At 32.7% G+C, this 23,232-nt stretch overlaps 1 protein-coding gene across 1 annotated transcript in view; it reads left to right on the top strand.

Moving 5' to 3' along the window:
* The first annotated feature begins 1,040 nt into the window (after positions 1-1,040).
* SI (sucrase-isomaltase) overlaps positions 1,041-23,232 on the top strand; it is a 97,857-nt gene continuing 75,665 nt past the window's right edge. The window contains exons 1-11 of the mRNA XM_007197556.2: positions 1,041-1,158; positions 2,399-2,535; positions 4,170-4,287; positions 4,580-4,689; positions 11,435-11,586; positions 12,779-12,950; positions 14,382-14,481; positions 15,424-15,536; positions 18,545-18,670; positions 19,348-19,479; positions 19,567-19,686. Coding sequence (XP_007197618.2) covers positions 1,041-1,158; positions 2,399-2,535; positions 4,170-4,287; positions 4,580-4,689; positions 11,435-11,586; positions 12,779-12,950; positions 14,382-14,481; positions 15,424-15,536; positions 18,545-18,670; positions 19,348-19,479; positions 19,567-19,686 — 1,398 coding nt within the window. The remainder of the gene's footprint in view (positions 1,159-2,398; positions 2,536-4,169; positions 4,288-4,579; positions 4,690-11,434; positions 11,587-12,778; positions 12,951-14,381; positions 14,482-15,423; positions 15,537-18,544; positions 18,671-19,347; positions 19,480-19,566; positions 19,687-23,232) is intronic.

The raw sequence follows: 23,232 nt of genomic DNA, 5'->3' as shown, positions 1-23,232 counted from the left end.
AATTTTATTTTAAAACCAGCAATCTATAAGAGCAATTACTGTGAAAATTCTGAATTTCTATCTAGGTATATGCCATTGAATTAAAACATATAAAAACATAAAATACAGAAAAGCCATGGAAACTTAAAGACTAAGAGAGATAAGAGATGTATGGTCAAAACTAAGTTAAACAAATAAGTTTTAAGATAATTACTAGAGAAGAGCTCTTCCCTACCTACATTTAGGCACCTCTGGATGCTAACTCAGATGCATAATGTTATCTGGAATGAATATATATTTTTGATATGAAAGTTTGGTATATTTTATTTGCTATTTAAGGGTGGAACTTGGAGAGCATGTAGTTTGTTTTTTTTTTTTAAGAAACAACTCCTAACTATATACCATATGTATGTGTGTATATATATATCTGTGTGTGTGTGTGTGTGTGTGTGTGGTGTATATATATTTTTTACAACTTTTTATATTCTACTCTTTTATAGAATTATATTTATTTTCTTTACCACATATTTATATTTATATTCTTTTCCACAATATCCTTATAAGAAAGCACTGTTGGAATTGGAGAGCAATAGTTATAGTACGAAGAACTGGATTTTTTGACTTTGAAAAAAATAACATTTTCTCTAAGCCTGAAGTTCCTAATGAGTAAAATGTGAATAACAGCATCTCCTTCATACAATTGTTGTGGAATTAAGGAACATAATGCAAGCATAAGCTTTCTTTGACTTGAAAAAATGTTCTAAAATGAGAGAGCAAGATGCACCTACTTGGAGATCTTTTTCCTTTTGTATTTTCATTTTAGTGTACTACTATAATGTGCATCACCAATTCATTCTTTCTACTTAAAACTGCATGTGTTGTTTACACTTTTGCCAATGTGTATTATTTTAGATTATAAACTGATAGAGCTGTCTGCTGCTCTGCTCGTGTTATGCTTAGTAGACAAAAAAACCAAATGTGTATAATTTTATATTAATAATGGTCACTTATTGTAATTGTATATTCTACATTTCAAACATATATTCCTTTTCTTTCTTTAGATGGCAAGGAAGAAATTTACTGGATTAGAAATCTCTCTGATTGTCCTCTTTGCTATAGTTACAATAATAGCTATTGCCCTAGTTGCTGTTTTAGCAACTAACACACCTGCTGTTGAAGGTAAATAATATTGAAAATACTTATTATAGTGAGATTGAGATAAAGTTTACTCCATAATAATTATGGATTTTGAAAAGTAATGTATATGAGATGAAATGCATGAAGAAAGATCTTCAGGTAAGTTACACAATTACTCCAACTTTTTCTATCCATTTTATTGCAGGTTTTTCAATGAAGCATCATTGTAATTAAGGAATCTATGTGCTTTGATATTAATGGCCTTCCCCATATTGTGTTCCTTAAGAAATAGCAAAGAGGCAAAAGGATCAGGATGTTAAAAAACAGTGGAATAATCATCTATAGTTACCAGTGAGGTTCTTCTAACCAGTAGGAAATCTCATTAGTGGGGTTTTGCTCTGGGTTTTGGACACCTGCAGGGAGGTGGGGGGGAAATTTAGGGGGATAATCTCTTTGTCATAGGCTTAATTTTTTATTAAGAAGAGAGACGTTGTATGAGAAAAACAGGTAGCAGGAATGAAACAAGCTTGAAACGTTTATCTTTTTTTTTCTGAATATTTCTATCCTGATTTAAGGTTGATACATGCCACTCTGATCCACCTAATCTACTTTTTCTTTCTTCGTCATTCTGTCTTGACTAAATCAGAATTGGAAAACATATTGCAAATTATTTTCTAATCTAACTGTAGTTAGCATTTTCTGCTGCCTCTGGTCTCTTGTTTTACCTTCTTTTAGTAAACTGAAATCTCGCTACATTGTGAAGCAATCAAATTTATCTTCCCCATCTCTGATTGCTAGAAAGTCGCTCTTTATTACACAGAGCTGGGATTTAGTTTTCTTTATTATTCCCTGCTTTCTCTTCTATTCACTTCAAGTATCTTCTTCCTCTTAATCTTCTCTTTTCTGCTCTAATTCTTGTCTCCTTCTCTACATCCTTTCCCCATCGATGTTTCTCCACCTTCTTTCTTCATCTCTAAAACACAATTTTTAAGCACAGTGGGAATATACATTTTGTTTTCTTTTCAATCTACCTCAAGACCTCCTGTGAATGTATTTTGATTCTCTGAAGGAACAGTCAACAGGGCTATGACAGTTTTAAATATCATTTAGATCTTTCCCTTTTGGTGACTAGGACTTGAATTTGTGGGGTTTTTTAATGCAAAGTTTATGTTAATTTTCATTATATATACATTTATGAATACTTTCAATGTATTTGTTACTTGAAAATTTGAAAAATTAATTTAAAACCATGTTTTCTTTTATTGACCTTTTTCTTTCCTAGAAGTCAGTGGTTCTACTTCAACCCCTGCTACCATTCGCACAACCACTGTGTATCCTGGTTCAGGAAAATGTCCAAGTGTGCTAAATGATCTTATCAATGAGAGAATAAACTGCATTCCAGAACAATTTCCAACAAAGGTCTGCAACAAAAGTCTTTAATATTTTTATGAATAGATATATAGTATGATAATTATATTAAGATAATTATATTAAGATAATTATTTAATATTGGATCAAGCCCATATTTTTAAAACTCTAGCCATTAATTAAGCTGCATTTCTTTTTATTGTATTTATGTATGAACAGATGAGAGATAATGGAAATTACTGAGCTTGCTGTTCTGTACTTCCTTTCAATTCAAATTAACAAGTTAATATTTTCCCATGCTTAACAAGCTATTGTTAAATTTATAAATCTTCATGAAATTCTATCCTCTCCAATCTACTTCTTAAAAAAAATGTATAACCTTTGACAATATAGAACATTTGAGAAAGATATCTACATTCTAGTAAAGTATTTGTGATGATAACATTAAGAATAGTCTGTGGAAAACAAAGTAACGTTGATTCTTCTAATTTTTAAAAATTATTTATTTTTATTATTTGGAAATTGGGGAGAAGGAGCTCAAATGGAGAAAAGTAAGTGTAACTGAATGGATTCACATAACCCTAGTTGACTCTCCCTTGGTCTTCATAACTTGTGTGGGATTAAAATGTCAATGAGTGAATTTGTGTGTGTGTGTGTGTGTGTGTGTGTGTGTGTGTGTGTGTATTCCCATTTTGCAATGTCTATATCAAAAAGTCACACATACTTTAGATTCTGTTACGTAATGACCCTCCAAAATGCTCAGCTCCCATTTGATCTCATTTGCAATATACATATTTGCATGTGTATGTGTGCACGCGTGTGTGTATGTGTACCTGATGTCATTTTAATTTGATGTTAAAAATAGGAGAGAAGTTAACATGTATACTGTCAGCTGGTAAAAGTGGAGGCTTTTAACATTTTTTTCAAGGCAAATAGCCAAGAAGAAAAATCTCACAAGCATTCAAATTATGAAAACATGTCACACTATTAAATTTAAATATTAAATAGATTTTTGATTATACCAATGTTAACACACAGCAGCACCATGTGACTCAACTTTTACTATAAACATATATAATTTTTCTTCCACTTCATATAATCTTTCCATATAGATCATAAAATTACTGAGAATTTAGTATTTTACTTTATTCATTGGATGTTGCAACAACTGGCACATAAACTAGTTTAAATCATATTGAACTACTAATTTTCTGGAAATAACTACCTTAAACATTTTATGTAGGCTTAAGTTTAGGGCTGTATCTTCATCTTTATAGCCTCACTTGCAACTTGATACATAATTGGTACACAATAAATATTTTAGTTCTTCTGCATTGGCTACATGACAACAGAATAGACTGTAATTATGCAGAGGGCAGGAACCTTTAAAATAACATGAGCTTACAATAATGTGTATTGATATGTAAATTTGATAAATCACAACTCAGAACATCAGTCTCTGATAGGGTGTAATTGATTCAATTCATCAAATATTTACATTTCTTCCAAGTGAAAGGAACAAAAGAATAAATGATATTTTAGCACATTATATATTTGAAGAAATAAGATTTTTTTTAAACATTCATTCAGACATTTATTGGAATGAGTGTATGTTTAAAAAATAGAGATTGACCCATATGACAACAATACTAACCCCATGATTCCTTTAATAAATGTTTTATCAGACACTTTGTGCAGCTCGAGGTTGCTGCTGGAGGCCATGGAATAATTCTGTTATTCCTTGGTGCTTCTTCGTAGATAACCATGGCTATAATGCTGAGGGAACAACATCAACAAATACTGGTGAGAAGTGTTCTATCATGATGATCCAACATATTTTAAGTTGAATGAAAAAAGTACATTTAAAAATTTTCTTTGGAAAGATATCTTAAATAAAATCAAATGGGAAATATGTAGACAAAAATGTTCAAATTGGTATATTGAGGACATTTTTTGCATGATTGTATCTTCCAAATGAAAAAAAAAGTCATTATATGTGACAGGCAAGAAAATTAGAAAACGTGAAAATATTTAATACTTATTAATCTTTGTAAATAAAGTCATAATTCATGCAAACTTTTTTTCTTTCTTTAAGGACTTGAAGCCAAATTAAACAGGATACCTTCACCAACACTATTTGGAAATGACATTAACACTGTTCTCCTCACAACTCAAAGTCAGACACCCAGGCGTTTCCGGTTCAAGGTTTGGTCTTTGAGATTTCTAAAGAAAAGTTATTAATAAAACACGTTATGAATACACTTTTCACCCCAACAAGATACTTCCCTCTTAATAAATATTTATTCCAAAACAAAGAACTAGTTTAGACTCACTACTCCACTTCTCTGAGACGGTCTACTCAAATATAACATAAATTTTTCTCTGGCAGTAGTTTTTGGAGAATTTAATAATATAGTCAATGTAAAATATTTGGTACAGTGTCCTGAGAATAATAAACACTCAAAAAACTTTAGTAATTTTTGTTATTCAACTAAAGACTGTGATAAAAGATTAGTTTAAAATTTAATTTGAGAAAGATGTTAATTGTTCTATATCAGTGTGACACAATCTCTAGTTCTTTTTACTGTTATCACTTTTAGTCATGATTTTTTTTTGAATTTTATTATTTTTTTTTATACATCAAGTTCTTATTAGTTATCTATTTTATACATATTAGGGCATATAAGTCAATCCAAATCTCCCAGTTCATCCCACCACAACAACCCTCCACCCCCACTTTCCCCCCTTGGTGTCCATATGTTTGTTCTCTACATCTGTGTCTCTATTTCTGACTTGCACACTGGTTCATCTGTACCGTTTTTCTAGATTACACATATATGCGTTCATATACAATATTTGTTTTTCTCTTTCTGACTTATTTCACTCTGTATGACAGTCTCTAGGTCCATCCACATCTCTACAAATGACCCAATTTCATTCCTTTGGCTGAGAGTAATATTCCATTGTATATATGTACCACATCTTCTTTATCCATTTGTCTGTTGATGGGCATTTAGGTTGCTTCCATGACCTGGCTATTGTAAATAGTGTTGCAATGAACATTGGGGTGCATGTGTCTTTTTGAATTATGGTTTTCTCTGGGTATATGCCCAGTAGTGGGATTGCTGGGTCATATGGTAGTTATATTTTTAGTTTTTTAAGGAACCTCCATACTGTTCTCCATAGTGGCTGTATCAATTTACATTCCCACCAACAGTGCAAGAGGGTTCCCTTTTCTCCACACCCTCTCCAGCATTTGTTGTTTGTAGATTTTCTGATGATGCCCATTCTAAGTGGTGTGAGGTGATACCTCATTGTAGTTTTGATTTGCATTTCTCTAATAATTTGTGATGTTGAGCAGCTTTTCATGTGCTTTTTGGCCATCTGTATGTCTTCTTTGGAGAAATGTCTGTTTAGATCTTCTGCCCATTTTTTGATTGGGTTGTTTTTTATTTTTATTGAGCTGAATGAGCTGTCTATATATTTTGGAGATTAATCCCTTGTTCATTGATTTGTTTGCAAAAATTATCTCCCATTCTGAGGGTTGTCATTATATCTTGTTTATAGTTTCCTTTGCTGTGCGAAAGCTTTTACGTTTCATGAGGTCCCATTTGTTTATTTTTGTTTTTATTTCCATTACTCTAGGAGGTGGGTCAAAAAGGATCTTGCTGTGATTTATGTCAAAAAGTGTTGTTCCTTTGTTTTCCTCTAAAAGTTTTATAGTGTCTGGTGTTACATTTAGGTCTTTAATCCATTAGGAGTTTATTTTTGTGTACAGTGTTCTAATTTCATTATTTTACATGTAGCTGTCCAGTCTTCTCAGCACCACTTATTGAAGAGACTGTCTTTTCACCATTGTATATCCTTGCCTCCTTTGTCATAGATTAGTTGACCATAGGTGTGTGGGTTTATCTCTGGGCTTTCTATCCTTTTCCATTGATCTGTTTTTGTGCCAGTACCATATTGTCTTGATTACCATAGATTTGTAGTATAGTCTGAAGTCAGCGAGTCTGATTCCTCCAGGTCCGTTTTTCCCCTCAAGATTGCTTTGGCTATTCGGGGTTTTTTGTGTCCATACAAATTTTAAATTTTTCTTGTTCTAGTTCTGTAAAAAAGGCTTTTGGTAATTTGATAGGGATTGCACTGAATCTGTAGATTGCTTTAGGTAGAATAGTCATTTTCACAATATTTATTCTTCCAATCCAAGAACATGGTATATCTCTCCATCTGTTTGTGTCATCTTTGATTTCTTTCATCAGTGTCTTATAGTTTTCTGAGTTCAGGTCTTTTACTTCCTTAGGTAGGTTTATTCCTAGGTATTTTATTCATTTTGTTGCAATGATAAATGGAAGTGTTTCCTTAATTTCTCTTTCTGATTTTTCGTTGTTAGTATATAGGAATGCAAGAGATTTCTGTGCATTAATTTTGTATCCTGCAACTTTACAAAATTCATTGATCAGCTCTAGCAGTTTTCTGGTGGCATCTTTAGGATTTTCTATGTATAGTGTCATGTCATCTACAAACAGTGACAGTTTTACTTCTTTTCCAATTTGTATTCCTTTTGTTTCTTTTTCTTCTCTAATTGCCATGGCTAGGACTTCCAAAACTATGTTGAATAATAGTGGTGAAAGTGGACATCCTTGTCTTGTTCCTGATCTTAGAAGAAACGCTTTCAGTTTTTCACCATTGAGAATGATGTTTGCTGTGGGTTTGTCGTATATGGCCTTTATTATGTTGAGGTAGGTTCCCTCTATGCCTACTTTCTGGAGGGTTTTTATCATAAATGGGTGTTGAATTTTGTCAAAAGCTTTCTCTGCATCTACTGAGATGATCATATGTTTTTTATTCGTCAGTTTGTTAATATGGTGTATCACATTGATTGATTTGTGTATATTGAAGAATTCTTTCATCCTTGGGAAAAATCCCACTTGATATGGTGTATGATACTTTTAATGAGTTGTTGTATTCTGTTTGCTAGTATTTTGCTGAGGATTTTTGCATTTATATTCATCAGTGATGTTGGTGTGTCATTTTCTTTTTGTCTAGTATCTCTGTCTGGTTTTGGTATCAGGGTGATGGTGGCCTTGTAGAATGAGTTTGGGAGTTTTCCTTCCTCTGCGATTTTTTGGAAGAGTTTGAGAAAGATGGGTGTTAGCTCTTCTCTAAATGTTTGATAGAATTCGCTTTAACCATGTGGTCCTGGACTTTTGTTTGTTGGAAGATTTTAATCACAGTTTCAATTTCAGTGCTTGTGATTGGTCTGTTCATATTTTCTATTTCTTCCTGGTTCAGTCTTGGAAGCTTATAGCTTTCTAAGAATTTGTCCATTTCTTCCAGGTTGTCCATTTTATTGGCATAAATTTGCTTGTAGTAGTCTCTTATGATGTTTGTATTTCTGCGGTGTCCATTGTAACTTCTCCTTTTCATTTCTAATTTTATTGATTTGAGTCCTCTCCCTCTTTTTCTTGATGAGTCTGGCTAAAGGTTTATCAATTTTGTTTATCTTCTCAAAGAACCAGCTTTCAGTTGTATTGATCTTTGCTATTGTTTTCTTTGTTTCTATTTCATTTATTCCTGCTCTGATATTTATGATTTCTTTCCTTCTACTAACTTTGGGTTTTGTTTGGTCTTCCTTCTCTGGTTCCTTTAGGTGTAGATTAGACTGTTTATTTGAGATTTTTCTTGTTTCTTGAGGTAAGATTGTATTGCTATATACTTCCCTCTTAGAACTGCTTTTGCTGCATCCCATGAGTTTTGGATCATCGTTTTTTCATTGTCATTTGTCTCTAGATATTTTTTGATTTCCTCTTTGATATCTTCAGTGATCTCTTGGTTATTTAGCAACATATTGTTTAGCCTCCATGTGTTTGTGTTTTTTACGTTTTAGTCCCTGTAATTGATTTCTAATCTCATAGCATTGTGGTCAGAAAACATGCTTGATATGATTTCAATTTTCTTAAATTTACTGAGGCTTGATTTGTGACCCAAGATGTGATCTATCCTGGAGAATGTTCCATGTGCACTTGAGAAGAAAGTGTAATCTGCTGTTTTTGGATGGAATGTCCTATAAATATCAGTTAAATCTATCTGGTCTATTGTGTCATTTAAAGCTTGTGTTTCCTTATTAATTTTCTGTCTGGATGATCTGTCCATTGGTGTAAGTGAGGTGTTAAAATCCCCCACTATTGTTGTGTTACTGCCAATTCCCTCTTTTATAGCTGTTAGCATTTGCCTTATTTATTGAGGTGCTGCTATGTTGGGTGCATATGTATTTATAATTGTTACATCTTCTTCTTGGATTGATCCTTTGATCATTATGTAGTGTCCTTCCTTGTCTCTTGTAACATTCTCTATTTTAAAGTCTATTTTATCTGATATGAGTATTGCTACTCCTTTTGATTTCCGTTTGCATGGAATATCTTTTTCCAACCCCTCACTTTCAGTCTGTATGTGTCCCTAGGTCTGAAGTGGGTCTCTTGTAGACAGCATATATATGTGTCTTGTTTTTGTATCCATTCAGTGAACCTGTGTCTTTTGGTTAGAGCATTTAATCCATACACATTTAAGGTAATTATCAATATGTATGTTCCTGTTACCATTTTCTTAATTGTTTTGGGTTTGTTTTGTAGGTCTTTTTCTTCTCTTGTGTTTCCCAGTTAGAAAAGTTCCTTTGGCATTTGTGGTAGAGCTGGTTTGGTGGTGCTGAATTCTCTTAGCTTTTGCTTGTCTGTAAAGCTTTGATATCTCCATCGAATCTGAATGAGATCCTTGCCGGGTAGAGTAATCTTGGTTGTAGGTTCTTTCCTTTCATCACTTTAAATATATCATGCCACTCCCTTCTGGCTTGTAGAGTTTCTGCTAAGAAATTAGCTGTTAACCTTATGGGATTTCCCTTGTATGATAGTTGTCATTTTTCCCTTGTTGCTTTTAATAGTTTTTCTTTTCCTTTAATTTTTGTCAATTTGATTACCATGTGTCTCGGCTGGTTTCTCCTTGGGTTTATCCTGCCTGGGACTCTCTGCACTTCCTGGACTTGGGTGGCTATTTCCTTTCCCATGTTAGGGAAGTTTTTGACTATAATCTCTTCAAATAGTTTCTCGGGTCCTTTCTCTCTCTCTTCTCCTTCTGGGACCCCTATATTGCAAATGTTGGTGCATTTTATATTGTCCCAGATGTCTCTTAGGCTCTCTTCATTTCTTTTCATTCTTTTTTCTCTATTCTGTTCCATGGCAGTGCAGCCTGCCATTCTGTCTTCCAGGTAACTTATCCGTTCTTCTGCCTCAGTTATTCTGCTATTGATTCCTTCTAGTGTATTTTTCATTTCAGTTATTGTATTGTTCATCTATGTCTGTTTGTTCTTTAATTCCTCTAGGTCTTTGTTAAACATTTCTTGCACTTCTCAATCTTTGCCTCCATTCTCTTTCCAAGGTCCTGGATCATCTTCCCTATCATTATTCTGAATTCTTTTTCTGGAAGGTTGCCTATCTCCATTTTATTTAGCGTTTATCTGGGTTTTTATCTTGTCCCTTCATCTTGTACATAGTCCTTTGCCTTTTCATTTTGTCTCTCTTTCTGTGAATGTGGTTTTCCTTCCACAGGCGGCAGGATTGTAGTTCTTTTTGTTTCTTCTGTCTGCCTTCTGGTGGATGAGGCTGTCTAGGAGGCTTGTGCAAGCTTCCTGATGGGAGGGACTGGTGGTGGGTAGAACTAGGTTTTACTCTGGTAGGCAGAGTTCAGTAAAACTTTAATCCACTTGTCCGCTGGTAGATGGGGCTGAGTTCCCTCTCTGTTGGTTGTTTGGCCTGAGGTGACTGAGAACTGGAGGCTACAGGCTCTTTGGTGGGGCTAATGGCAGACTCTGGGAGGGCTCATGCCAAGGAGTACTTCCCAGAACTTCTGCTGCCAGTGTCCTTGTCCCCATGGTGAGCTACAGCCACCCCCCGCCTCTGCAGGAGACCCTCCAAACCAGCAGGTAGGTCTGGTTCAGTCTCCTATGGGGTCACTGCTCCTTTCCCCTGGGTCCTGATGTGCACACTACTTTGTTTGTGCCCTCCAAGAGTAGAGTCTCTGTTTCCCTCAGTCCTGTTGAAGTCCTGCAGTCAAATCCCACTAGCTTCCAATGTCTGATTCTCTGGGAATTCCTCATCACATTGCCAGACCCCTAGGCTCAGGAGCCTGATGTGGGGCTCAGAACCTTCACTCTAGTTGGTAGACTTCTGTGGTATAATTGTTCTCCAGTTTGTGAGTCACCCACCCAGTGCTTATGGGATATGATTTTTATTGTGATTGCACCCCTCCTACCATCTCACTGCAGCTTCTCCTTTGTCTTTGGATGTCGGGTATTTTTTTGGTGAGTTCCAATGTCTTCCTGCTAATGACTATTCATTAGTTAGTTGTGATTCCAGTGCTCTCACAAGAGGGAGTGCTCTAGTCATGATTTTAAAGAAACTAATTTCTGCTGTTTTTTTTACCAAGTAGTTTATTAGTATCGTCTTTTGGATTTGGCAGTGAAAACACTATATCCTTTGTACATTACCTTTTAGCCGCAATTTCACAAAAATTAAGATTTTATTTTAAACAAAATTCTTGCAGGATTTTTAAGCAGGTGATCACTGAAATGTAACAGGGATAATTAAATTACAAAAACCCAGTATTCAAGAATCAATATTTAATAATACTATCATTATTTTTTTATATTGGTCAATAAAAATTTTTATTTGATATAGTACCATTATGACCAACTAATTCTATTAATTCCTTTACAATTTATTCTGTGCATAGCCATTCAGCAATATTAAAGTTAAGTTTATGACTAGATTAATAGCTCATCTATAAAATTATTAAATTTATTATTTCATGTTTAGAACTCGCATTTAATACTTAGTTCAGAATTGAAAAATTAAATAACAGTTTTGAATCAAACAATGCTAATTTTTCAAAATCTTTGCAGATTACTGATCCAAATAATAGAAGATATGAAGTTCCTCATCAGTTTGTAAAAGAATTTAGTGGAACTGCAGCTTCTGATACATTGTATGATGTGAAGGTTATAGACAATCCATTTAGCATTAAAGTTTATAGAAAAAGCAATGATAGACTTTTGTAAGTAATTATTTTATATTAATAAAAGATTAAATAATTGGTCACTTTTATTATATTATCATAGAATTATGAAAGTCTTAATTTTAGGGCATTTTCAGAAAGATTAAATTTCCTCCCAAAAGAGGGTGGGTGTACATGTTTTAAAGATTATAATGTTAAAGGGATTTTAATTTCTCATGGAAGAAAGGAACAAGAACATGAATGAAAGTATAGAAATGGGGCCAACCAAAGTTGAAGGTGAAGAGCATCACTGATACAGTCTAAGCCTTGTTTATATTTTTGCATACTTAAAACTCCTGTTGTGTTTTTTCCCCATTATTTATCATATTCTGTTGTCAATTTGTAGGGTCAAATAGTTACTAAGCAGAGGGTTATGAATTTCCATAGTACAATTAGAGGATTTTTCATATATATGTATGAAATTAAATTGAATATATATTAACATATAATAAATTTAAATTACTATACATATATTAATTTAAATATTACCTGAATGCTTTCATTATAAATGTATTTTGAGGGATACTTGTTGCAAAGAATTTAATAACTTTCAAGATTATAGCTCTTGAATCTCCAAGAAAGGTTAATTAAACAATTGTCAAGACTGAATCTCAGCAATTATTTTCTGTAAATATATTTTAATAACTTGCGATTGAGTTTATGTTAACTCACAAAAGAAATGCTGTTTAACATTTCTCATAATATATATTTGATATGCATAAAACATGTAACCTTTCTCTTTTTGGAAAAATAATTTTGAACTTAATTTTAATATATGTATTAGAGGTGCGAAAACCAGTATAGTACTGTATTTTAAAACTCTGTCTCTGGAGCAGAGCAGAACTATGTCTGAAATTTGGCTCTGCTGCCTAACCTTGAAAACATGAATAAATTTGTCCAATTTGTGTCATTTGTGAAATGAAATTTATAATGGTAGTTGTGCTTTAAGATTTTGGTGAAGATAAAAGGAGAGAATGCATGTGAAGAATCATATTGATGATGATGAAACAAATTGTGTTGATGGAATTAACAAGTTCTGGTTATGGTATAAAATTCATGTGTTACTAAGAATTGATCACAGCTAAAGACTGACATATTTAAAATGCAATATTCTGGATGATAACATAAACCTGTATTTAGTAGAACATTTTATATGTTTCTAGCTCATTTATTTATTTATTTCATGCTACAGGTTTGACACCAGCATTGGTCCACTGGTATACTCTGACCAGTATTTACAGATCGCAGCCAGACTTTCCAGTGAATATATTTATGGTATTGGGGAACATATTCATAAGAGATTTCGTCATGATTTATATTGGAAAACATGGCCAGTTTTTACTCGGGATCAACTTCCTGGTGATGTAAGCCACTCTCTTTCTTGTTATAAATAAAGTAGGTATATTTGAGGATAATTTTAGCCTATTTGAAACCATCATTTATTTGATGTCAGTAATACACATTCCAGAAGCTTGTTTACTTTAGGGGTGAGGATTGATATCAAAGTCCTAAAATAAATAAATGACCAACTGATTTTATGAATACTTAAAAAGATATTTCCAATTTATGAATGTTTTCTTTTGATTTTCACTTTTATATTTTATCATTCCACTCTTGTACTTAAACCTATCCAGGGTTAGTTATTGCACAAGAATAATTCCAAACACCTTGTTCTACATGGCTTTGTGTGATATGGTGTCTGCCTATCTATTGGACATCATGTCCTGCATCTATACCCACTTTTTCCTTTACCATAACATATGATCATCTTTCTTAAGTTCACATATTTTCACAAGAGGTTGGTTCTCTTTGTAAGTGCTAAACCTTAAAGTTCTTTATTATTTATACAAGTCATTGATAGCTCGGTTGGTTTCACCTCATAAGAACTTTTCCCAAACTCCTCCATGCAGAATTAATCTTTACTTTCTAACCCTTTATTCATACTTTAATATGACAACCATCACAGTGTATTATTTGTGTATACATTTGTCTGTACTTCTAGAATATGCGACTCTTCGGGACAAAGACCATACCATTAAAAAAACTCTTTTTTTATTCATTCATGATTGCTTTGAGTCAAATGTTAATGATTTTTAAAATGCTGATGCTCTTTCATTCCTCAAAATGAATGTGAGTTGTTGTTTTAAAGACCCTCATTTCATACAAAAATATTAATAAATTTTGCCAATCTTTGTTTACAGCATCACTGTCTATAATAAACACCAGGCTAATAAATACCTCATAGCTATTTTCATACATCTTTCCTTTGAACTTCCATACCCAATCAGCCAAGAAGCCTTTCTTCTTTCACTTTTTAAGTTCATTTCCAATTTTCTTCCACTGCTTCATCTGCTCATCAGCTCTCAACCACTGTACTGCAAAAGTTCTATGAGGGTGAACATCATTTTGGAATTCCCTGCAATACCTTGGGCATACATGAGACATAATGGATAAGCATGCTATTACCCTATCACGGATAGCTTTTTTTTTTAATTGAAGTGTAGTTGATTAATATCTTATTAAAACTCATTTAATCATAATAAAACATAAAGGAAAGTAAACTATTAATAGTATAATATATAGTTATATATTTATATCTTAATGTATTAATAATTAAAATAAGTTCAATGTTTTTTGTGCTACAACATTACATATGGTACTTATATAGAGAAAATTGTTATAGGAGTATGGGAGTAAGTTAAATATGAAGAGTAAATTACAATAAAAAATTGGAATCCATAATGTCCATTTTCAGTGTATAATCTTTTTATTTTAAATAAATTTATGCCTTATAGAATAATAATAATTTATATGGCCATCAAACATTCTTCATGTGCATTGAAGATACTTCTGGAAAGTCATTTGGTGTTTTCTTAATGAACAGCAATGCAATGGGTAAGAGTAATTTATCTGATAATATATTTAAATGAGACTTGAAATGTTTTAACTGCTTTCTTTATTCCAATCATAGGTATTGTATACCAGAGTAAACTTTGTTGTTACTGATTTAGAAGGTGAAATTATTATAAGCTGGTTTTGTAGTTAGTGAGACATGGATTTTTGCATATCTGTGCTTCTGTTTGGGGGAAAGTATGCTGTATTGTGATATTCGAGCACTTCATTTTCCCTCCAGAGGCCCACTGAACACGTCCATACAAATGAATATTCCCATTCACATAGCCTCATTTGTTAAGATAAGTTAATATGTCACTCCAGATAAAAAAGAGCAAGGTCTATATGGGGATAAAAAGAAGGAAGAATGATTTTTTTTAAGTTTATCATAATTCAAGTAGTGTAGAACCTTTTGTTTTTTAATGTTGTGAATAATGCAATACCTAAATTGGATAGGTGAATCAGTGATAGTAAAAATTACAAAAATTCAAGCAAGAGCTATATACCATATGGTTATACAGACAATTACTATGTCTTGAATATAGACAAATTAAAAACCTATGTAGTTTTTTTCTTAGAAATCAACATGTGATAATATGATCTTTCACAGAATCTTCAATTAAAATAACTAATTGAAATGCAATTTTAAAAAGAAATCTTTTTGTTGTAAAAAGATGGATCCTCTATCCCCTGCTAAGCAGTTTCTAGAGGAGCTTTTGCCAACATCTGTAAAAGGCAGCATCTGGAATATCCTATCTTAAACCTCATGTATGGTGGCATTCCACTTTTCTCCTATATTCTTATCGTCAACACCTTATCTTAATCATTTAAAAAAACTGTAAAACTATGTGATTAATACAAAGTACTTTAAATAGACGTTGCAATTATTTTATCACATGTACATGTTTACTATTTACATATGCTTTTCCAATTTTTGTTTTGTAGAGATTTTCATCCAGCCTACTCCAATAGTAACTTACAGAGTTACAGGTGGCATTCTGGACTTTTACATTTTTCTAGGAGATACTCCAGAACAAGTAGTTCAACAGTATCAAGAGGTGTGTTTCAGGTGTATTTTATAAAATTTTTTCTACCATACTTTCAAACATGTCTACATATTAAAATGATTTTAGCTAAGATATTTGAGGCCTCTTAGCTAAATATATTTTTAAACCTTACCATTTTTCAGATATGAGAAAGTGGTTTTTATTTTTGTTTTTGTTATACAGTGACACCTAGGTATATTTAGATGTCTACATTTCAGATATCAAGTTGTTTCTTGCTTCTAGGCAGGTGAGTTCAGTAGTTGGATTCCTTTGAGATGTTGCATATTAAATCTTTACTTATTCATGACCTTCTTCGGTGGGATAAAACAAAAGGAAGTATCTTATCTCCAAGTCTGAGGATAGGTAATGGACATATAGGTCATACATCCCTTTGATAAGAATCTTGGAGGCAAGTGAGTTATGAGGAAGGCTAGTGAAACTTGCTGTTAATGTACCGTAGGTAAATTCCAGGAAAATTGGCTCTGACACTCAGGCTTAGAAGGACAGATATTGAAACAGAGTCTGAAGTCTTAACTTCTTGAGGTTACTGTCTAAACAACTCTCATTTACCTATTAAATAGCATCTTAGTGTACCTGAGCCCAAGATGGACCTTAGAAAGGTGAGGAATCCAAGGCTTATTTTGAGCCTAATTCTAGACGTTTCTCCCATGTAAATTGTTCTCCTGTGACTGTTAGTGTATATAATTTCTGGTGTTATTATGAAAAATAAATCATTTTTATAGATATAAGATTTAAGAATCGTGCCTATTTATAAAATCTTGTTTCATTGATAAATCTCTTGACATATAAGTCCCATTTTCAAAATGATTTCAAAAGAGAAGCAATTACTATCAAAAACTTTAGTTAGGATCTAAAAACCTGAAATTAGAGTAGGTAAGGTTTTACACAATTGAATAATTTACAATGTCTAGCAATTCCCAAATTGCTGTTCATAAATGCGAATTTCAGAAAGGCAACAAAATTTACAGTCTCTATAATATGAAATCATAGTTATTGTATACAGTTATCACACCATCAAAAGAGGGGACAGCACATTTTTGTAAGAATTTGATATTTTATTTGTGAAATATTAGTTGGGATAGTTGTCTATTACATGCCGGGTAAAGTCTGTGGTCAGCAGTAGTTGAGTTTGAGTCATGTTTGACACGAGAATGCAGCATTCATGTGATATAGCAGTCCACTTGTATACATCATTTTATGGGCAGACTTGTAGAAACTTGGATTTAAAGAATAAGATAAATGACTTGTATAGACTATAGCACTATTAATCACTGCTGCATTTCAGTGGGGCTCAAATTATGTAGAGAGAGGCAAAAGAAACTACTTCGTGTTTGAAGAAAAACAAATTATCCTCTCTGTATAAATTAATACATTAGTGGTCCCAGTATGTCAAAATTTAAAACATAATGCATTTGAATGACTAGATCGTTTCATAAGTTTTAAAGATAATATATACATATAAGGTATAAGATGAATAGCACATAAATTAATATAGTATATAATAAAACATGTTTTATACACTTTTATGAAAATAAATTATGTGATACATATAATACACACACACACACACAGAAATTTCAATCACATGTCCAAATCTTTAAAGAAGTTCAATGGAACATAAGGTGTTTATGAATAGAGTTTAAACATACTGAGTTTTGGGGGAGTTATATTTGATACCAAGTTTTTAAAAAATAAATTTAAAGCTTAAATTGAATAGAATACAATAACCTGAGTATTTTTTTTTATTTTTACATAGCACTTTTTTTTTAACATCTTTATTGGAGTATAATTGCTTTACAATAGTGTGTTAGTTTCTGCTTTATAACAAAGTGAATCAGTTATACATATACATATATCCCCATATCTCTTCCCTCTTGCGTCTCCCTCCCTCCCACCCTCCCTATCCCACCACTCTAGGTGGTCACAAAGCACCGAGTTGATCTCCCTGTGCTATGCGGTTGCTTCCCCCTAGCTATCTATTTTACATTTGGTAGTGTATATATGTCCATGCCACTCTCTAACTTTGTCCCAGCTTACTCTTCCCCCTCCCCGTATCCTCAAGTTCATTCTCTAGTAGGTCTGCGTCTTTATTCCCGTTTTGCCCATAGCACTTTTTAGACATACATGATGAAGAAATCATGGATCCAAAAAAATGTATATTACATAAAGATACATATATATAAACATATATATATATAAATACTTAAACCAAAGAAAACCCGTCATGCCAGATAAGATATTTGTCTTAATGTAACCTAATACTTAGTTTTTGGTGAAAAAGCTTAATATCAGTTGCACTCATCTTTCCATGTGCAAAATCCTGTGCTCTGTTGTGATGAGACGCTGGTGCTCTGTTGTGAGTTTGCACTGAGCCTGCTTGGGCCACCAGAGAGTGGGAGGAGAAGGGCCCATTTGGCCCTTGGGGGAGGGAAGAAACCAATGTCCTACATGTGAATATAAGTACCTTATGAAATAACTGCCTGGGATCCTTGTAGAAATATATTTTATTAATATTTTTGCAAACTAGGAGAGAAATAAGTGCCAAAATGTAAGGGAATAGAAATTGTATACTTTTAAACATCTTTTTTTCTTATGTGATGATCATTCATTCATTCATTTTGTTGCTACAAGAAGTGGGAGTGTGGTGGGACAATTTTCTTTTTCTCAAATCTCTTTAATGCTATTCTTTTATTCTCTTTTTTAACTTTCCATGCAGGGCAAAATATACTTTTGTAAATGCTACTTTTTTAAGTGCTACCTTTCTGATTTTTTAACACAAAATTAACAAAAGATGAGTGACAGAACATAAACTTGCTAAGTGTTCCATAACAAAATTCTAAGAGAATATCCAGGACACATTTAGAATGCATACACAAAATCTTTGTTTAAAATATGTGGTTAAATTCAAATCAATACTAGAGATGTAACAATAAGAAGCATATTAATATTTGTTTCTAATGTTCGTTATTGAGACTAATTAAATATCCATTTACTTCAAGCTCATTGGGCGACCAACAATGCCAGCATATTGGAGTCTTGGATTCCAACTGAGTCGCTGGAATTACAAGTCACTTGATGTAGTGAAAGAAGTGGTACGAAGAAATCGGGAAGCTGGCATACCATTTGTAAGTAGGATGAAGAGTTTGTGGGAATATATATCAAGTTAAATGTTGTCATATAATAATAAGGGTAGGAAATTGTCAAGATTGTCATATATACCATATAGATATAGATATAAATTATTAAGCTGCTTTTTTAATGATAAAGTACACATTATGTCATATGCAATGTCCAGGCCTACCTGAATTTTGAGAACTGATTATGAGTTATACTAGACTAGAACACATGTTGAAGTGTGAACAAAATTATAGTCAGTTTTTTAAATATACTTTAATTTTAGAGCTTATATACTTTTTAATGTAATAAAATTTCAATGTATTTTATGTAATGTACAGTTTTGTTTTTTATACAAGGAACCCCATATATGTACATATACATATATATATATATATATACATATATATATATATATATATATATATATATATATATTGACCTAATACATATCCAGTGATCATCACTGAAACAAATGTGAATAATCATTTAATGCTTTTGTACTTTAGAATTAGAAAAACTAGTTTTATAAGCAATATCATTGTGTCTTTAGTGAAATAAAAGAGATCAAAGTTCATTTACTTTTTAATCATTATATTTATAATACAAATTCTTTGGACTTAAAGGTTGAGGTGATTAGAGGGTTCTTTCAGTACTGCTTATTGAAATATACTCTGCTAATTTTCAGGATACACAGGTCACTGATATTGACTATATGGAGGACAAGAAAGACTTTACTTATGATCAAGTTGCATTTAATGGCCTCCCTGAATTTGTTCAAGATTTGCATGACCATGGGCAGAAATATGTCATCATCTTGGTAATAACTGATTATATATGTTAATTTTTAGTATTTACACATTTGTAAATTAATTGATTTTCTATAGTTTCTTTTCTCAATTATTAGGACCCTGCAATTTCCATAGAGAAACGTGCCAATGGAGCAGCATATGAAACCTATGAGAGGGGAACTGCACAAAATGTGTGGGTAAATGAGTCAGATGGGACTACAGCAATTATTGGAGAGGTAAATCATGATATTCATTAAGTTTGTGTTGCTCAGATTTTCTGTTGTGCAACAACAAAGTGTTTCTGAGTGTGTGTGTGTGTGTGTGTGTGTGAGTTATTTGCTTTCAAATCTGGATTTGATATTTAATTGCATAGAGAAATTTTAGAGGAGATATTTGAATTATCTCTACAACAGTTTTTGTAGAAAGATAATTATCAGTGACATAAACAAAACTAATGATAAAAAATATGATAAATTATTTGGATTATTATAAAAATTCTTATCATATGATATAAAATAATTGTATGTATAAATTGAGTACTTAAATGCTGGGTAATAAGATTTATAGTATACATCTTCACAATGAAATCATAAGATAGCTATGATTAAAATTATTACTTTACGTGTGGAAAAAAGTGAATTTGAAAGAGGTGAGATAACTTTCCTCATGTCACAGAATTAATAAGGAGCAGTGTCAGGAAACTGCCTAGCTCCAAAAGGCATAATTTTTAACCAGAACAAATATTCTTTTGGAGACAACTTTATAAGACATATCAAAAACTCATATCAGATAAAATAGACTTTAAAATAAAGAGTGTTACAAGAGATAAGGAAGGACACTGCATAATGATCCAGGGATCAATCCAAGAAGAAGATACAACAATTATAAATATATATGCACCCAATATAGGAGCACCTCAATACATAAGGCAACTGCTAACAGCTATAAAATAGGAAATCAACAGTAACACAATAATAGTGGGGGACTTTAACACCTCACTTACACCAATGGACAGATCATCCAAAATGAAAATAAACAAGGAAACAGAAGCTTTAAATGACACAATAGATCAGATAGATTTAATTGATATTTATAAGACATTCCATCACAAAACAGCAGATTACACTTTCTTCTCAAGGGCACATGGAACATTCTCTAGGATAGATCACATCTTGGGTCACAAATCAAGCCTCAGTAAATTTAAGAAAATTGATATCAAACCAAACATCTTTTCTGAACACAACGCTGTGAGATTAGAAATCAATTACAGGGGAAAATACGTAAGAAACACAAACACATGGAGGCTAAACAATACATTACTAAATAAGCAAGAGATCACTGGAGAAATCAAAGAGGAAATCAAAAAATACCTAGAGACAAACGACAGTGAAAACACGATGATCCAAAACATAAGGGATGCAGCAAAAGCAGTTCTAAGAGGGAAGTTTATAGCTATACAAACCTACCTCAAGAAACAAGAAAAATCTCAAATAAACAATCTAACCATACACAAAAGGAACTAGAGAAAGAAGAAAAACAAAACCCAAAGTTAGCAGAAGGAAAGAAATCATAAAGATCAGAGCAAGAATAAATGAAAGAGAAACAAAGAAAACAATAGCAAAGATCAATAAAACTAAAAGCTGGTTCCTTGAGAAGAAAAACAAAATTGATAAACCATTAGCAAGAATTATCAAGAAAAAGAGGGAGGGGACTCAAATCAATAAAATTAAAAATGAAAAAGGTGAAGTAACAACAGACACCTCAGAAATACAAAGCATCCTAAGACGATACTACAAGCAACTCTATGCCAACAAAATGGACAACCTGGAAGAAATGGACAAATTCTTAGAAAGATATAACCTTCCAAGGCTGAACCAGGAAGAAATAGAGAATGTGAACAGACCAATCACAAGTAATGAAATTGAAACTGTGATTAAAAATCTTCCAACAAACAAAAGTCCAAGACTATATGGCTTCACAGGTGAATTCTATCAAACATTTAGAGAAGAGCTAACACCCATCCTTCTCAAACTCTTCCAAAAAATTACAGAGGAAGGAACACTCCCAAACTCATTCTATGAGGCCACCATGACCCTGATACCAAAACCAGACAAAGATACTATAAAAAAAGAAAATTACAGACCAATATCACTGATGAATATAGATACAAAAATCCTCAACAGAATACTAGCAAACTGAATCCAAGAACACATTAAAAGGATCATACAACATGATCAAGTGGGATTTATCCCAGAGATGCAAGGATTCTTCAATATACACAAATAAATCAATGTGATACAACACATTAACAAGTTGAAGAATAACCATATGATCATCTCAATAGATGCAGAAAAAGCTTTTGACAAAATTCAGCACCCATTTATGAGAAAAACTCTCCAGAAAGTGGGCATACAGGGAACCTACCTCAACATAATATAGGCCATATATGACAAACCCACAGCAAACATCATTCTCAATGTGAAAAACTGAAAGCATTTCCTCTAAGATCAGGAATAAGACAAGGATGTCCACTCTCACCACTATTATTCAACATAGTTTTGGAAGTCCTACCACGGCAACAGAGAAGAAAAAGAAATAAAAGGAATCAAACTGGAAAAGAAGAAGTAAAACTGTCACTGTTTCCAGATGACATGATATTATACATAGAGAATCCTAAAAATGCCACCAGAAAACCACTAGAGCTAATCAAAGAATTTGGTAAAGTTGCAGGATACAAAATCAATGCACAGAAATCTCTTGCATTCCTCTACACTAATGATGAAAAATCTGAAAGAGAAATTAAGGAAACACTCCCATTTACCATTGCAACAAAACAAATAAAATACCTAGGAATAAAGCTACCTAGGGAGGCAAAAGACCTGTGTGCAGAAAACTATAAGACACTGCTGAAAGAAATTAAAGATGATACCAACAGATGGAGAGATATACCGTGTTCTTGGATTGGAAGAATCAATATTGTGAAAATGACTTTACTACCCAAAACAATCTACAGATTCAATGCAATCCCTGTCAAATTACCAATGGCATTTTTTACAGAACTAGAACAAAAAATCTTAAAAATTTGTATGGAGACACAAAAGACCCCGAATAGCCAAAGCAGTCTTGAGGGAAAAAAAATGGAACTGGAGGAATCAGACTCCCTGACTTCAGACTATACTGCAAAGCTACAGTAATAAAGACAATATGGTACTGGCACAAAAATAGAAACATAGATCAATGGAACAAGATAAGAAGCCCAGAGATAAACCCACGCACCTACGGTCAACTAATCTATGACAAAGGAGGCAAGGATATAAAATGGAGAAAAGACAGTCTCTTCAATAAGTGGTGCTGGGAAAACTGGACAGCTACATGTAGAAGAATGAAATTAGAACACTCCCTAACACCATACACAAAAATAAACTCAAAATGGATTTGAGACCTAAATGTAAGACCAGACACTATAAAACTCTTAGAGGAACACATAGGAAGAACACTCTTTGACATAAATCACAGCAAGATCTTTTTTGATCCACCTCCTGAAGTAATGGAAATAAAAACAAAAATAATCAAATGGGACCTAATTGAACTTAAAAGCTTTTGCCCAGCAAAGGAAACCATCAACAAGACGAAAAGACAACCCTCAGAATGGGAGAAAATATTTGTAAATGAATCAACGGACAAAGGATTAATCTCCAAAATATATAAACAGCTCATGCAGCTCAATATTAAAAAAACAAACAACCCAATCCAAAAATGGGCAAAAGACCTAAATAGACATT

This window comes from Balaenoptera acutorostrata, chromosome 4, assembly GCF_949987535.1.
Source record: "Balaenoptera acutorostrata chromosome 4, mBalAcu1.1, whole genome shotgun sequence".
NCBI classification, from domain to species: Eukaryota; Metazoa; Chordata; class Mammalia; order Artiodactyla; family Balaenopteridae; genus Balaenoptera; species Balaenoptera acutorostrata.
The sequence above is the reverse complement of the archived record's forward strand: the minus strand, read 5'-3'. Positions and strand labels throughout refer to the sequence as shown.